Source organism: Dipodomys merriami, unplaced genomic scaffold (genome assembly GCF_024711535.1).
Source record: "Dipodomys merriami isolate MVZ:Mamm:240054 unplaced genomic scaffold, mDipMer1.0.p SCAF_70, whole genome shotgun sequence".
Taxonomy (NCBI): Eukaryota; Metazoa; Chordata; class Mammalia; order Rodentia; family Heteromyidae; genus Dipodomys; species Dipodomys merriami.
In genome coordinates, this window is record NW_027206291.1 from 6,604,839 (window position 1) to 6,621,554 (window position 16,716).

A 16,716-nucleotide genomic window follows, 5' to 3' on the forward strand; every position below is an offset into this window, starting at 1 on the left:
CTATTGGTGTGTGTGCATGCGTATATTCACGCACATGTGCACACACACGCATGTATGCACACACACATACTGGTATTATGGCTTAAATGTTTAGGGACGTGCACTTTTGCTTTTTCACTCAAGGCTAGTGCTCTTCCACTTAAACCACACCTCCACTTCCAGCATTTGCTGATTAATTGGAGATAAGTATCTTTTGGATTTGTTTGCCTGGACTGGCTTTGAATTAATATCCTCAGATCTCAGCCTCCTGAGTAGCTAAGATTACAAATGTGAGCTAATGGCACCTGGCTTTTTTCTATTCTTATTCTGATTTATTTCTATTTAATTATTTATGGGTCCTTGCCAAAATGCAGTTTTTGGCATCAGTATAAATTTTCCCTTAGGATCTCAACATATGGTAAGTAAGAAGCCTCAATCTTGCTTTCCATATAAGACCATCTTCTACAGAGTTTTACAGAATCTCCAGTAATCAGCTTAAACCTGGCCATTCAAACTTGCTTGATACCAGAGTCCTAACCTCATGTATCGCAAAACTAGGAAATGGAGACAAGCCCTAACAAAGGACAGATTATAATTATCAAAAGACAAAAGGAAAAAAGAGGAAATTTGATCAAGTCAAATTACTTCCCGTATGACACAGAAGTATTTTAGTAAGACACACATTCAAACACCTTCCAAGGCTCAGTCTCATCAAAACAGTTCAGCGGTGGAGAGAGTGGCTCTAGAGTATTGCTTACAGATTTATTGTCATCGAAAGCATGCTCTTCTATTTCTTCCTCTAAACGATCAGCTGCCTTCCTCACATCTTCCAGGATCTCATCCAGCATGGAGAGGCTCTTGTTTTGATGCTGCATGTTTTTGAGTGCTTCCACTTGATGTTTTTCTGCAGCAAGAAGTTCCACATATTCTGACTCTTCCTAATCATTTGTAAGAAATGAAGAGTGGTATTTATTCAGGAATAAAATAGGATATTACTTCCTTGTACCCATAGAGGATAGCTGCCAAACTAGACACGATAACTCTATGTCAATAACCCTGTCCATAAATGGCAACTACTAACTATAACCAACTCAGGCATGGTGAGCTTAGTGAAATGTGCAGGGTATGCCACTGTGCATGTGCACACACACACTGCCATACTTACATTCACAACATTTTACTCTAAATATATTTACTCATATCCAAACTTGTCAGCTGGTGGCTCATGCCTGTAATCCTAGCTACTGAGGATGCACAGATCTAAAGATCAAGACTTTTTTTCCCTAAGTTACTTCATTGTTGTTTTAAAGGTGATACACAGCGGCATTACCTTTACATACATAAGGTAACTGGTACATTTTCTATTGCATAGTATCATTTGTTCCATCAGATATCATAGTCCCCCACCTGCAGATACCATAGCTCACTTTCCTGGATGGCCTGTGCAGCCAGTGTGCTCCACTGCTGCACTTCTTCACCGTTTTCCTCTCATTCTGTGCCCTCCTCTGACCCTGAAGATCAAGATTTAAAGCCAACCCAGGAGGCAGAAGAGTCTTTGAGATTCTTTTGCCAGTTCTGGGGCTTAAACTCAGCACCTGGGCACTGTCCCTGAGCTTCTCTGTGCTCAAGGCTAGCACTCTACCACTTGAGCCACAGTGCCACTTCTGGCTTTTTCTGTTTATGTGGTACTAAAGAATCAACCAGGGCTTCATGCATGTTAGGCAAGTACTCTACCACTAAGCCACAGACAGACCCAGCCCCTGTGAGACTCTTATCTCCAATTAACCACCAAAAAAGCCAGAAGTGTAGCCGTGGCTAAAGTGGTAAAATGCTAGCCTTGAACTCAGGGACAGTGCCCAGGCCCTGAGTTCAAACCCCAGGACCAGCACACACACACAAAAAAAAAACCTTGATTTAAAGGCTCATATGATATTTCTACCAGAACCAGTATATTTTCATAAAGTTTAAAACATCTATATTCTCTTTACCTTTTAAGCAGTACCATCAGTCTTGGTATGACAATGAATAACATTTATATACTTAAAGGCTGGGCATGGTGCCTAGCTTAAAAAAAAATACAATACCATATCTGATACAGTAAGAGTTACATCTCATAAAGAGCACACATGATTGGGTTGAGAGTGTGGCTAAAGTAGTAGAGTGCCTGCATCCCAAGCACAAGGCTCTGAGTACTAATTCTAGTACTGCCAAAATAAAACAAAGAAGTACACTTGGTCAAAGTTCTGAATTTAAATGTTACATAGTCATGCCTTACTTAGGGATGGCCAGCAGTAAGTTCTGAGAAACAGGTCATCAGGCAGCTGTGTCACATGAGAACATCAGTGCTTTTTCCACAGACTGAGATGGTTGGGAACTCTTGGGTAAGACAGCCTAACAGACCCACATCTGCCTGTGCTGCCCACAGGGGCTGACGTGCCGTTATATAGCACATGGTGAATGTGTACACATCTATCCATTAGTGAAAGTTGAGAACCAGGATTTCCACAATAGAGCCTCTCCAGAAGCCTAGTCATGGCCATACTACCGTCACAGGAAAGTTCACCCTCCTGTCACAGAATTCTTGGCCTATGTATCTGTCCCCCCACCTCTGGGAGACCCCCCTTCCTCCCACTGGGGCCACCGACCTTTATGGCGGCCTCTCGCAAGGCCTCCAGCCGCTGCTTGCTGCTTTCCTTCATGTTCACCACATCCCTGTAATCCCCCTGCAGGGCCCTTTGCAGTCCATAGATAGCCTGGAAGACGGAATTTTCACTTTCATTTAGCTCTTTCTGGAAAATTTCAAATGTGTGCACCTGAAACAGCTTCTCTTCATCTGACAGGCTAGTGTCTTTCTCCACTGCTCTGATGGCATTTTTCAGTTTGTTCAGCACCACGTTCTTCTGCCGAAGAAGCCCAGTGAGCCTCCTGCAGCTGTCCAGGACCCACTGCCTCCTCTGGTTAGCAGCCGCTCCCTTCCCTCGGTGTAACTTGATAGCATGCTTTGCCACCTCCACGTGCTCTGCAGCACTGACTATCAGGTGAAAGAATGGAAGCAGCATCCAGAAGAGACGCTCTTCCAGTATCTTCATGGTCCAAGGACAGGGACCAGGACAAGGTGGTCCAAAGAGTTCTGCTATGGTCAGCTTGCATTTTAGACTCACATTTCCAGCTGAAAAACAGACCATCGTCACATACAGCTAAGGAATGATTCATTGCTATTGGGATCAAAGTTAAAATATTATTTCCAGAAAACTGTTAACTTTCTGAAAAAAATATTCTTCTTCTCATATTAATACAAATACTTGAACTCAGATAATAATCAAATACTAAATGTTAAAGTACCTTAAAGATTAAAGGAGTTCCATCTGATTTTAAAAGCTTTTTTTTTTCTTTCTGTACTGGGGTTTGAACTCAGGGCTTTGCACACAGTAGGCTGGTGCTCTACCTCCTAAGTCATATCTATGGCCCCAAAAGGAAATTTTTCTGAAAAGTTTAATCAAGGATTTATTTTAATATATCAAGGTTAGAGCAGGGAGAAATAGACAAAGAGAACTATTTCCTGTTCCCCATGCAGAAAATGAGAACTAAAGACTTGAAAGGCATATTTTCAAAAAAGCAATCAGCCTCAGAAATCTACCAAATCCATCATCTGCATAATGACAAAAGACCCTTAAGAGGATCCACATATCAAAGGCCAACATCAACGTACCTCCTGCAGGTCTGCAAGCCACTGTGGACTATGCTCAGAGCATTCCAGAAATAAAACCCTCTGAGATGCCAAGAGCTGGTTCAGCCACTCTGCTTGCTTTCCAACATCACTAAGAATGTTGCCAAAGTCAGCCACTGGTAAGTAATATAGTAAGACATCAGGATAAAAATGTTCACAAAAACAAATAACCATAGCTGGAACTCCAGGACTTTTATCAAATGTTCAAATTTTCTCTATCTCTGAAATTCAGGTTCATTCTCTTTCCCTGTGTGAAGAAGACCTAAATTGAAACCTATGAATATCTAGAAAGAGTGGCACAGGCAGGAACGTGAAGTCATATTTTGGTGATTGAGTGGAGGGAGTTTTGGAGTGCTGGAAGGCAGCAATGAAGCTAAGGTATCCAGGAGATGCAGTCCCCAGCAGAGCTGACAAGAGCACTGTCTGAAAAGCAGGTGGACTTCCTGACACACAAGTTATGCCCAAAAGGAAATAAGAAATGCCATCTGTGGGATTTAAAGGAAACACCAGCACCTGTACCATCTACTCACTCACAGGAACATCCAGAATTCCTACACCTAGTACTTCCTCTCCCTGATGACTGCTTCCTAAACTACAGACCTGTACTTTAATTTCACTGCTAACCACAACTCTAATAAATTTAACCAGGAAAGGCAGACAGAAAAAATAATATGGCATTTCTAGAGATCTGAACCAACCAGGAAGTAGAAGCAACCCTTAAAATAGCAAACATAAAAACTCAAAAAGCAGAAATGGAGCTGTGGCTCCAACGGTAGAGTGCTAGCCTTGAGCACAAAAAGACCTCAGGGACAGCACCCGGTCCTGAACTCAAGCCCCAAGACTAGCACAAAAAAACAAAAAGCAAACACTCAAAAAGCCTTCAGACCAAGTCGGGTACTGGTAGTTCATGCCTATAATCCTAGCTACTCAGGTGGCTGAGATCTGAGGATCATGGTTCAAAGCCAACCCAAGCAGGAAAGTCCGTGAGACTCTTACCTTCAATAAACCACTAGAAAACTGGAAATGGTGCTGTGACTCAAGCGGTAGAGTGCTCACCTTGAGCTGAAGAGCACAGGAACAGCGCCCAAGCCCAGAGTTCAAGCCCCGTGACTGACCAAAAAACAAAACAAAACAAAACCTTCAGACCAGCCTATTAAGGGAGGGATAACTTGTCCAGTGCTCAACAGATCCTAAAAATAATAGATACTCTGCTATACAACGGAACAATGACAACCAATCATCAAGAAACTAAGATACTCTTTTTAAAAAGTGTTGGATTTCAATGTGTTTTAGAGGTGTAGCTCCTGAGGGCAAAGCTAATGGACACCTAGGGACTGTACTCAGCTCACATTCTAGTCAGGTAAAGGAAGAATGTGCTGTGCCAATGATTTGGCTCAAGTTAGGGTCAATTCAACTCCAAGTACGAGTTACCACCTCAAAAACAAACTGACCATTTCCTCCTACAAAGCAGAGCAGAGCAGAGCAGAGCAGTATACGTGATCTGTTATCTTAAAGCCTTGTTCTGTGGCCACAGTTCTCCTGTTGTAAGGGAGATTCATGCCATATTCGGAAGTGCAAGTTTAGGCTTTCCCAAAACCAAAATGGAAACTTGAGATGCTTTGTTTGTGCCTCAGAAAAAAACTTGCAATACACAGTCTGTGTGTGAATGGCACACTCCCTATACTTAATTCCTTCATCAACCAGACTCCAAAAGCTAACAAGCCATTCTGTAGTTAATGTTTATGAGAACCCTGAGGATTTCAGTTGTGGTTACACTAATATTTTCCACTGATACATAACATAAATATGAACTTGAACGTACAAACCAACACCATAATTGAAATTATTTATTGTTGTGTTTGGTAGATCCAGTCAGGAGAACAGAGAAGCCACCACTTAAAAGGCCAAATTTGGAGTCTTTATTGGAGCACTAATGGGCAGCAGGGAACTCCTATCACAAAGCCCTACTGCCATGAATATAACTAAACACCACTTTTATGGCCAAAAACCACACAAGGTGCATGAAATTAATCTTTTTTGGGGGGTCAGTTGTGGGGCCTGAACTCTGGGCCTGGGCGCTGTCCCTCAGCTCTTCAGCTCAAGGTAGCGTTCTACCATTTGAGCCATAGCACCGTTTCTGGCTTTTTCTGCTTATGTGATGCTGAGGAATCGAACCCAGGGCCTCATTCACGCAAGGCAAGCACTCTACCACTGAGCCACCTCCACAAAGATATTAACAAAGATATTAAATATAAACCAAAGCAAAGTGAATATGAACACAATCAAGGGAAATCAAGAACTAATCGTATGAGTAAGACTTCTTGGGAACTTACCAACTCGAAATACATTTGAAACTAAAGAATGTCTTCTAGTATTAAGGCCTTTTGTTTAGACCCAGTCTCTTTACTTCATTATAAGCTATCCCTTTTTCATGAGCTCATTTCAACCTCAAACCTGTCCACAAGACTATATGGACTGCTGTAGTACATTCCTCTTAAATTAGTAAACATTTTTAATTTCTTCTTGTAAGGTCCGCTCCTGGATGGTGAGCAGACTCCACCCTCCTCACAGCAAAGTCTCCACCCAGTACCTGCGTTACCTAGATCAACTGGGACACCTGGAAGAGGTCACATCTGCATTCGCTGAGGTCACATCTGAATTTGATGTGGCCACACCTTTCCCCGTCCATACCCTACATAAGGCCTAGCCCAGGCCCAGACGCTCTTTTCTTGCTCTCTCTGTTCTTTTCTTGCTCTCTCTCTTTCCCAGCCACGTGGAGTGCCAACCTTGCTTGGTCCCATCAGGTCTACTGAATAAACCTACCCCTTACCTGAATACCACGTGAGTGCTGCTGTTCTTACCCCTCTTTCTGCTCTTTTCTAGCTCTTTCCTCTCTTTCCCAGCTCTCTCTCATTCCCAGGCCTTTCCCAGCCACGTGGAGTGCCACACTTGCCTGGTCCCAGCAGGTCTACTGAATACCCCTTACCTGAATACCACGTGCGTGCTGGTGCAGTTCTTACTTGGATACCTCTTTTCAAAAACCTAACACTTCTTTTTTTTTGCCAGTCCTAGGGCTTGAACTCTGGGCCTGGGCACTGTCCCTGAGTTTCTTTTGCTCAAGGTTAACACTCTACCACTTGAGCCACAACACCACTTGTGGCCTTTTTCTGGTTACTGTAAGGCCTGCTCCTGGATGGCTAGCAGACTCCACCCTCCTCGCAGCAAAGTCTCCACCCAGTACTTGCCATACCTAGGCAACTGGGACACCTGGAAGAGGTCACATCTGCATCTGCTGAGGTCACATCTGAATTTGATGTGGCCACACCTTTCTCTGCCCATACCCTAGATAAGGCCTAGCCCAGGCCAGGACGCTCTCTCTGCTCTTTTCTAGCTTTTCTCTAGCTCTTCTCTTTTCTAGCTATTTTCTCTCTTTTCTAGCTCTCTCTTAGCTCTTTTCCCCAGCTCTCTCTTTCCCAGGCCTTTCCCCACCGCGTGGAGGACAAGATGGCCTGGTGCCAGGCTGAACGATGAATAAACCTACCCCTTAACTGAATACCACGTGCGTGGTGCAGTTCTTACTCGGCTACTTCTTTTTAAAAACCTAACAGTTACATGGTACTGAGGAATCAAACCCAGGGCTTCATGAATGCTAGGCAAGCACATACCACTCATCCATATTCCCAGCCCTCATCATTACTTTGTTATTGCTATTTTTAATCATTAAAAAGACAGTCTGGCTGGGCACTGATGTCTCATGCCTGAAATCCTAGCTACTTAGGAGGCTGAGATCTGAGAATCAAATCCAGGCTGGGCCAGAGACTCTTACCTCCAATGAACCACTAGAAAACTAGAAGTGGCACTGTGGCTCAAAGTAGTAGAGTGCTAGCCTTGAGCGAAAGAGCTCAAGGACAGCACCCAGGCCCTGAGGTCAAGACCTACTACTGACCACCCCCCCAAAAAAAAAGACACTTTGGACTTCAGTAATATTGAATTTTAAGTGTGAGAGTCTCAAGCTGAGTATATTATTCCACCTCTATAATTCATCAAGCACTGCTGAAGAGGAACCAGACCTGTTACCCAAGTATTTAACTAGCCACTATCTCGCAGATGCTGACTGACACAGAGAATGAGAGGGTCCCTACCTGGTTCACTCCCTTCTCAGTGCTGCCTGGTTTATTTAATTGAGCCCAGGCAATGTTCCCAGAACGGGAGAGGCAGGGTTCCTTTTTCTTGGGTTAGGGGGTGTGGGTACTGCAGTTTGAATTCAGGCCCCACACTTGCTAAGCAGATGCTCTACTACTTAAGCTATGCCCCAGCTTTTGTTTTGCTTTAGCTATTTTTCAGGTATTATCTTGCGTCTGCCTAGGCCAGCCTTGACTGATCCTCCTACTTAAGCTTCCTGAACAGCTGAGATCACAGGCATGTAACACCACATCTAGTTTACTGGTTGGGATGGAGGTCCCAATAACTTTTTATCTGAGCTGCCTAGGTACCCTCTTCAGTTGTGATTACAGGTTTAAGCCACTGCACTCCACTAGGATGGGTAGGCTTTGACCTAGGCTGTAGGCAGGGAAGGTCTGGAGCCAGTGGAGTGGGTGTGGCCAGAAAAGGATTAATGTGTTTAGGACAGTTATTTAGCTTCCCCTGAAATAAGGGGAAATAAGGATTACTCAAAGTAAACAATGGTAAGTTCTTAATAACACATGCAAGTTCAGCAGTATTGACAAGAGAAAGATGGATAAAATGGAGGAAAAGTCTCAATGGAAATAATCTAATCTCCTTTGTAGAAGACTTTAGTCTTACTTTAAATTCTAAACTATATTCCTTAAGAGTAGGGCTGGGAAGGTGGCTCAGTGGTAGAATGCTTGCCTTGCATGCATGAGGCACTGGGTTGGATTCCTCAGCTCCACATAAGCAGAAAAAGCTGGAAGTGGCGCTGTGGTTCAAGTGGTAGAGCGCTAGACTTGAGCTGAATAGCTGAGGGACAGAGGCTAAATCCAGAGTTCAGGCCCCATGACTGGCAAAAAAAAAAAAAAAAAGAGTACTTATGATCCCACAAGTACAAGTGGTAGCTGCTTAAAAAAATAACATTTCCCATGAATATTATCTTGAATGAAAGAATTGGAGAACAAGAAAAGGAAAGAAAAACACCATTCAAAAGCTTTCAAGAACTTGTTGGGTCAAACTCTTAGGAAAAGAATTTCATGAGTTAATCCTGTCATGACACTGCTTTTGGCAAGCAGGTACAACACATCAGTAAAATGTCCCAATCCATCAGCCTAACATACAGATGTTGAGCAAAGAGTAAACCACAACAGTGTCTTGATGGAATCCAAAGACATGTTCAGATACCTACTGCATTTGTTCAGGTGACACCATTATGAGCAAGGCAGAAACTACAGAAGAGCTGCATGCCAGCTGCTTGTTTAATCTTTAGATCCAGACGGGCCAACAAGGAAGAAATAAAGGAGACTTATAAGTAAGAGCCCTTTTAAAAAGGAGCAGTAAATATTCCCCAGCTGTGGCCACACATGTGACAGGGAATGAGCTGTAGGCAAAGAGCCACTAGGATGTTTTTTTTTTTTCTCCAGTAGAAAGAAAAGGCTACAGGAGACTAGAAGCGGTGAGGCTGACAGAATGTTAAGACCTTTCTACCCCTCCCAACCTATGTGACTGGTTACATCTCTAAGAGTCTATACCTAAGGTAGGGATTAAGACTGCCCACCTTTCTGACACCTTTCTCTGACACTTTTCTGGCTCTGTAAATTTAGACCAAGGTGTTGCAGGGCTCTCTACATGTTCCCCAGAACAATAATCTCAGGGTGTCCATTGCTGGGTAGGTATAGCTAAAAAAACAACAACCGGCCTCAACACACAGACAGGAGTGAATAAAATTCCGCAGAGGAACATGAATCAAGTGGCTGGGCACTGAGTGAAGCCTGGGGAGGAGAGCCGCTAGGAAAGAAAGCCTGGGAAGGGGAGTCCCTGGGAAGGAGCGAGGTTGAAGGCCAAGGCCTGGGAAGGGGAGCCCCCGGGAAAGAGCGAGGTTCAAGGCGAGCCTTTGCCAGAGTCCCAGGAAGGAGCGCGCGAGGGGACCCTGAAAGAAGAAAGGCGGGCAAAGAACTTGAGGCCCCGCCCCCGCCCCCCACGTCCCGAGAAGCCCCTCCCCACAAAGGGAACCCCGAGGAGCCAGGGAGAGAGGAGGTGCCTGGGAAAGAGCCCCCCGGAAGGAAGGTCCACGGGAAGGGGCCCCCACCGGAAGGAAGGTCCCCGGGAAGGAACCCCCCCCCTCCTCCCCCCGACGAAGACCCGCGCAGCTCAGGACCGGCGCGCTCACCAACACCGAGGAGGCCGCGACTTGGACGAGCCGCCCCAGCATCTGCATCCCGGACCCGGGGCTCCGCGGCGCCGGGAGCCGACGGGCGGATGCGGGCATCGCGTTCTCGGGGGCGGGGCCCGGACGTCTCCGACCGGCCGCCCTCGCCGTCCCCGGGACTCCTCCCAGCGGGCGTGCGGACTAGGGAGGAGAGCGCACCACTGGGCGGCGGCGGCCGAGGCGCGCCGACCGCCGGACCCGGTACCCAACCTTGGCGGGAGCGGCGGCCAGCGCCTGCGCGGAGGCCGAGCGCGGAGTCGAGTTGGGTGTGCGCCTGCGCAGAGGGTCGCCAGCGCGCAGCGTGCGCCTGCGCGGACGGCTGCCAGCGACTGCGGCGGTGTCTGGGAGCATGGTAGGTGGCAGTTGTTGCGTTCTGTGGAGGGTGTGGAGGTGCCGGCGCCCGGCCTGGAGGTCACCGCAGCGGGGCGGGGTCGGGCTGGGGCGCGGACGGTCCCCGCACCGACTGGAGGAACCGCCTTTGTCCCCGCGTGAGGGCCGGGTGGGGCCGTGTGCGGTCGGAGGCGCCGGCCGGCGTGGGGACTGGGCGCCGGGCCCGGGGCGGCGGGCGCGGCCGGGGTTGGGGGTGGGGGGCGGCCCGCAGGCTTTCGGAAGCGGTCCGGCGGGCGGCGGGGCCCGACGTCCGAGAGGGCTCGGAGCCGTAGCGGCCGAGTCCTGGACGGCAGCTCGGGCACCGGACGGGCCGCGGCGGGGAGGCGGAGGTCCAAGCCCCGGGAGACTCGGCCGAGTCTGAGGGACGCGCGTCAGGCCATGGAGTGTGCCCAACCACGTGACCTGTTGTAGCGGCCGTTGTACACTGACCCCGGCGGGAGCTCGAGCGTCCACAAGAACATCTCAGAACCACAGGCTCACACGTCCAAGTGCGACCCGTACGGTTCGGAGGTCCAGTCTGACGTTTCTACCGCGCTGTTCAGATGCTTGTTTAAGGAAAAGTAGTACGACCCGGGAAGTTCCTTCCCCCTCACCGCCTTGCCTGACCTTAGCCTCAGTGAAGATCACAGGCCCCCGACAGGGAAGCCTTGGTTCCACCGGTTCGAGGGCCCTGATGAAGTTCGTGTAGGTTTTTGCAGAGTCCTCTTCTGTACCTTGTAGTTTCTGTGAGTCACTTTTCTAAGGAAGGTCGTGCCAGACTTCTCTTCTTAGTTGAATTTAAGTCCCTTAGGTTGAATAGTGCTTTTTAGAGTGCACTGATTACTGTCATTTTTAAATAAGAAAGTTTATTAGGAAAGGAATTCACTTTAAAAGCAAGTCATCTCTGGGGCAGAGTGACTGATTACTGCAGCTTCACGCAGAAACCTGCCAGTGGCAGTATCAAACAACTGGTGTGGATGCGCGCCCCCCCCCCCCCCCCCGCCCTGCCTTTGCTGCTGCCTTGGCCCACTACCACATGAGTACCCTTCTGAAGTGTGAAGTGGGTGCGGGTGGCCTGAGCTGGTTATGTAATTTAGACTTGCCAGGGAATCTATTTTCATGTCTACTTCTGTCCACTCTGTAACTAGTCTAGAAATGATTTGTAATCACTTTGAGTGCCCTGAACCCACAGGTCCGTGTCAGGCATACGTCTTTTTTTTTTTTTTTTTTTTGGTCGGTCCTGGGGCTTGAACTCTGGGCCTGGGCTCTGTCCCTCAGATTGAGCTCTTCAGCTCAAGACCAAGCTCTCTACCACTTGAGCCACAGCGCCACTTCTGGTTTTCTAAGTGGTTAGTTGGAGCTAAGAGTCTTACGGATGTTCCTGCCTGGGCTGGCTTTGGAACCATCTTCAGATCTCAGCCTCCTGAGTAGCTAGGATTACAGGTGTGAGCCACTGGCACCCAGCAGGCATACTTTTTTTTGGGGGGGGGGGGAGGGTTCGGTCATGGGGCCTGGGCAGGCGCTGGTCCCTCAGCTCTTCAGCTGAAGGCTAGTGCTCTGCCACTTGAGCCACAGCTCCACTTCCTGCTTTTTTCTTTTTGCTTATGTGGTGCTGAGGAATCAAACCCAGGGCCTCATGCATGCAAGGCAAGCGCTCTACCACTGAGCCACCTTCCCAGCCAGGCATGCTTTTTATACTGTGTTGATAGCTGTGTTGTCAAACATGGTGGAAGGGAGCACCTCTGGAGGTGTCTTTGGGAGTTAGACTAGACATTATATCTGCTTCTGGTTGTCCATATTTTCCTGATGTGGAGTTGTGTTTTAATACTGGTCCAGTACTCCAGCTGCTTCAGAGTGTATGAACCTGCTCTTCAGCCTTGGAAGCTCTGGAGTGTTGTGCTGGGGTTATTTAGGGGAGATGTTGGGGATGAACTCAGGACCTTGAGACTGCTAAGCTGGCACTCTTACACTTGAGTCACATCTCTGTCTGCCTGTCTGCCTGCCTGCTTGAACTCAAGGCCTGAACACTGTCCCTTAACTTTTTTGTTTGAGGCTAGAGCTGTACCAATTGAACCATAGCTCCACTTGCGGCTTTTTGGTGATGAATTGGAGATGGATCTCACCATTCATCAGATCTCAGATCTCAGCCTCTTGAGTACCTAGGAATACAGGCATAAGCCACTGGTGCCCAGCTTTAGGTTATTTTTCAAATAGCTTGGTACTAGTGTTCTGCTTCTGCCTCCTGCATAGTTATTACAAGTATAATCACTGTACCTGGCTTGTTTGCTAAGATATGGTCACCTAACTTTTAAGCCTTCAAACCTCAATTCTCCTGATCTCCACCTCCCAAGTAGCTGGGTTGCAGGGGGAAAACATGGAGGTATATATATATAAGTCAGTGTATAATCATTCTCTGATTTCAACACATTTTCATAATCATAAGAGAAAAGCTTGACCACACAAACACAGCTTTTTCCCACTTCCTAGCCTCTGGCATATTTGCCTGTTTTGGACATTTTCTCTAAATAGAATTGTGCAACGTGTGACCTTTTATACCTGGCTCTTTCAGTAAGCATGTTTTTGATATTCAAAACAACATTAAGACACATGCCATTTCTTTTTATGGCTCAATAATATACTTTTAAAATCAATATATTAGATTTTGTTTTATAGCCATAACAAATTTTTTCCTAGTTGTGTTGCATTTTTAAAAAATAATTTTGTTATTCTCAAGGTATTGTATAGAAGGGTTACCAGTTCATAAATCAGGTAACGAGTACATTTCCCTTTTGGGCCATGTTACTTCGTAATTTCCTTCTCTTTTCCCCAGTTCTATGACATAATTTTAAAATACTACATTGATAGCTATTCCATAGTAACTATAGGAAGGGTGCTCCTAACGGGGCCATTGTGGGTGGTGGCATATTTGTCTTTTAAGGTTTTTGAGTGTCTCTTGCATTTGCCCCATCTTTGGTTGGCTGTTGGCCTCATAAGAAGGTGTTAATTTTATCCTCTGCCAGTTGACCGTGGTAGCACAAGATCTCTTAAGTTTTATTAAAATCTATATTGTCAGGCTGGGGAGGTAGCTCAGTGGTAGAGTTGCTTGCCTTGCATGTATGAGGTCCTGGGTTCGATTCCTCAGCACCACATAAGCAGAAAAAGCCAGAAGTGGTGCTGTGGCTCAAGTGGTAGAGCGTTAGCTTTGAGCAAAAGAAGCTTGGGGACAGCACCCAGGCCCAGAGTTCAAGCACCAGGACTGGCAAAAAGTAAAATAAAAATCTATGTTGTCTGAAGAAAACTACAGCCAAGAGTTATCTGCCTGTTTTTGTAAATAGTCTTAATGGAACACAGCCAAACCCATCCCTGTATGTTGTCTGAACTGTTGCTTTCACCTACAGTGTTATTGTGAATCATTGGAGGGTCTCAGGACCTCAGGTCCCCATAACATACTCAAGTGCTGTGTGTAGATTGTATCCTCCTCCTATCAGATTGTACACTGTGCTTTATGTTGCCGTGGGAGAGAGATTGGAATGTGTTCAGCTGCTTATTACTGACATTTTAGTGACAAATGGATACTGAGGGCACATTGCACTTTTTTTCATGAGCTATGGAAGCCATTTCCCTCAGGTTTCAGACCAGTACCACTTCTCAGCTATTGGTACAAAAGATTTTCCTAACTAATAACATTTTTTTTTCTTTGTGGCAGCTGGAAAGCTTGAAGCCTGCTTTTAAAAGCCCACTTTCAGCCCTTGTACATGGTATGCATGTCTTTATTCTAATTCTAGCCCTGGCTTTGTTCTCTTCTTCCCTTTTCAATTTCTTCATCTATACTTTTCATCTACATTTGTGTATTTCTGTAAGTTACTTATTTTGTGTTTCTGTAAATTCTCATTTTTAGCTGGACAAAATTGAGTATAATCCTTTATAGAAAAAAATATGTATATCCAGGGGGCTGGGAAGGTGGCTCAGTGGTAGAGTGCTTGCCTTGCATTCATGAGGCCCTGGGTTCGATTCCTCAGCACCACGTAAGCAGAAAAAGCCTGAAGCGGCACTGTGGCCTAAGTGGTAGAGCACTAGCCTTGAGCTGAAGAGCTGAGGGACAATGTCCAGGCCCAGAGTTCAGGCCCCATAACTGACAGAAAAAAAAAAAAGTATATCCATCCTCGAAGCTGGGGATGTATACATAAAGCTCAGTGGTAGAGTGCTTGTGTAGCATGTATGAAGCCCTAGATTGATGCACTGAGGGATAAACAGCAATTTTTTAAAAAAGCTCTAGTGAATTTTGGAGGCTGTTTTGACTTTGAATTTGAAAGCCATTTACTCTCAATGACTTTCATCAAGTTGTCTTGGAGAAGTGGAAACTTAACCACTCTAATCTGGAAGTATGAAGATGCTATTCTGTTTCATTATACACTATATATAGTAAGGTTACTTGGCAGTTTTTGTTTGTTTATTCACCTACCCCCAGCCTTTCCTTTTTCTTTCTGCTTCACATATGCAGACCTCCTGTTACTAGCATTATCACTTTCATTTTGTCATAAACAGACTTTATGCCTGTTTGTGGCACTTTTGTAAATTTCCTCTAAGAATCTTTGGTTGTATGTGGTTCTGGGAAAAACTTGAAACAATGACATTTCTAAATGGCACAGCCTCCTATGCATTAGATCCTGAACTTAATAATGGAAGCCAAAGACCCTGCATGCACTGGGTGATGACATCAGCTCTCTGCCTTGTCAAGAGCTAGATATGTGTTAATAGAGACTGCTAAAATGTTCTCATAATTTTTTGAAGCTTTACATATTTGTTACTATAGATACGTTTCAGTTTTCAGAAGACTATGCAGTCTTAACTGATGAATAACAGGTTTGGCTTCCTATAATTCTGAAATGAATCTGAGTTACCTAACAACTCAGAAATGTTGTCCAGTTAAATACAGGCCTTAAAAATAGAGACAGACATACTCTGGAGTGGCTTCACTGGGTTTTCTGCTTTTGCATCCCAAAGCATAGGCTCAAGTCATCTCAGAAGGACAAGGTCCGCCAGTTTATGGCATGCACTCAAGCCGGGGAAAGAACTGCTATCTACTGCCTCACTCAGAATGATTGGAAACTAGATGAGGCCACAGACAGCTTCTTCCAAAACCCAGACACGCTCCTTCAGGAGTCCATGAGGAACACTGTGGACCAGAAGAAGCTGGAACAGTTGTATGGCAGGTACAAAGGTAAGAGGTGAAATGCAGTTCTGTGTGTAAAGGGACTGTTTTACTTCCAGTTTCTAGTGCTGCCTTGGGCAGAAGAGCTGCTAACTGCTCTCTTCCTGATATCCAACTCTAGAACTCCTTCTTCAGAAAGGACATGGGGATAGGGAAAAGAAGGTTGAATGTAGTAGGCAAATTCTTGCCCTCTACTTTCTTGGCTGTGTCACAGTGAGAACAGCAGAGAGAAACTGAGGCTTTACTGGTTAATACTGTGGGTTGTTTATTATTTAGATTACTAGAATTTCAGGTCAGGCTTTGACCTTGCTAGGCTGGCATTTTCCCACTTGAGCCATACCCCCAGCTCTACTTTTTACTGGTTATTTTGGAGCTGTATTCTAGCAAACTTTTCTCCTAGGCTTGTGCAGTTCTTCAGATCTCAGGTACCTGAGTAGCTAGGATTACAGGCGTAAGCACCCAGCCAATACTGTGGGGTTTTTTCCCCAAGTGCTTATGTTGGAGCTGAAATGTTTATAACATTACTGAATTGTGAGAACAATTCTGCAAAGTGCTCTACCTTATGGTGGTGTCATAGCATTTAGGCAACTTTAGCTGCCACATGAGGAAATTGTAGCAGAGAAGCCTCCATGTTGGAGATTGTAGACACTTTGTTCATTGCTTAGTATAAAGCTTTTCTTGTCCAGACACAGTCATACTGTAAAAATAAGTCTGCTTTGAAAAGTGACAGATCCACATTTCTTAGCAGGTTTTAATTTTCTTGTTGAATAAGGCAGCAAAGGACTTAGCAGTCAGTTTATTTTACATTTTCTTTTTAGCTGTTTCTAACTTTCTCAAAACTGAAAAAAAAATTAAAACTATTAGCCAAAATAGAATAATTTTCTTGACTTTACATTCTTTTTTGTTCATTTTTTGTTTTTGAAAATATGTGTGTATGCCTTTTTGGATTGAAAATTGCAGTCTTTTTTTTTTTTGCTGGTCATGGCATGGGGTCTGAACTCTGGGCCTTGGCACTGTCCCTCAGCTCTTCAGCTCAAGGCGAGCACTCTACCA

The 16,716-nt window shown here is 45.6% G+C and overlaps 2 protein-coding genes across 6 annotated transcripts in view; one reads left to right on the forward strand and one right to left on the reverse strand.

The window, feature by feature from the left end:
• The window catches only part of LOC138817623 (transmembrane and coiled-coil domain-containing protein 3), a 41,610-nt gene extending 31,303 nt beyond the window's left edge, over positions 1-10,307 (reverse strand). For both annotated transcript variants that reach the window (XM_070008094.1, XM_070008092.1), the window contains exons 1-3: positions 10,044-10,307; positions 2,625-3,148; positions 738-917 (exon numbers count right to left, since the gene is read on the reverse strand). In XM_070008094.1, coding sequence (XP_069864195.1) covers positions 738-917; positions 2,625-3,068 — 624 coding nt within the window. In that variant the 5' untranslated portion in view covers positions 3,069-3,148; positions 10,044-10,307. The remainder of the gene's footprint in view (positions 1-737; positions 918-2,624; positions 3,149-10,043) is intronic.
• Positions 10,308-10,338: 31 nt separating this feature from the next.
• Positions 10,339-16,716, forward strand: part of LOC138817624 (DCN1-like protein 2) — a 31,226-nt gene continuing 24,848 nt past the window's right edge. The window contains exons 1-3 of one of the 4 annotated variants that reach the window (XM_070008095.1): positions 10,402-10,434; positions 14,158-14,209; positions 15,456-15,672. In XM_070008095.1, the coding sequence (XP_069864196.1) occupies positions 14,207-14,209; positions 15,456-15,672 (220 nt within the window). In that variant the 5' untranslated portion in view covers positions 10,402-10,434; positions 14,158-14,206. Of the gene's footprint in view, positions 10,435-10,780; positions 11,157-13,701; positions 14,210-15,455; positions 15,673-16,716 lie in introns of those variants that run through there. The other 3 variants (XM_070008097.1, XM_070008098.1, XM_070008096.1) reach the window with 3 other exon arrangements.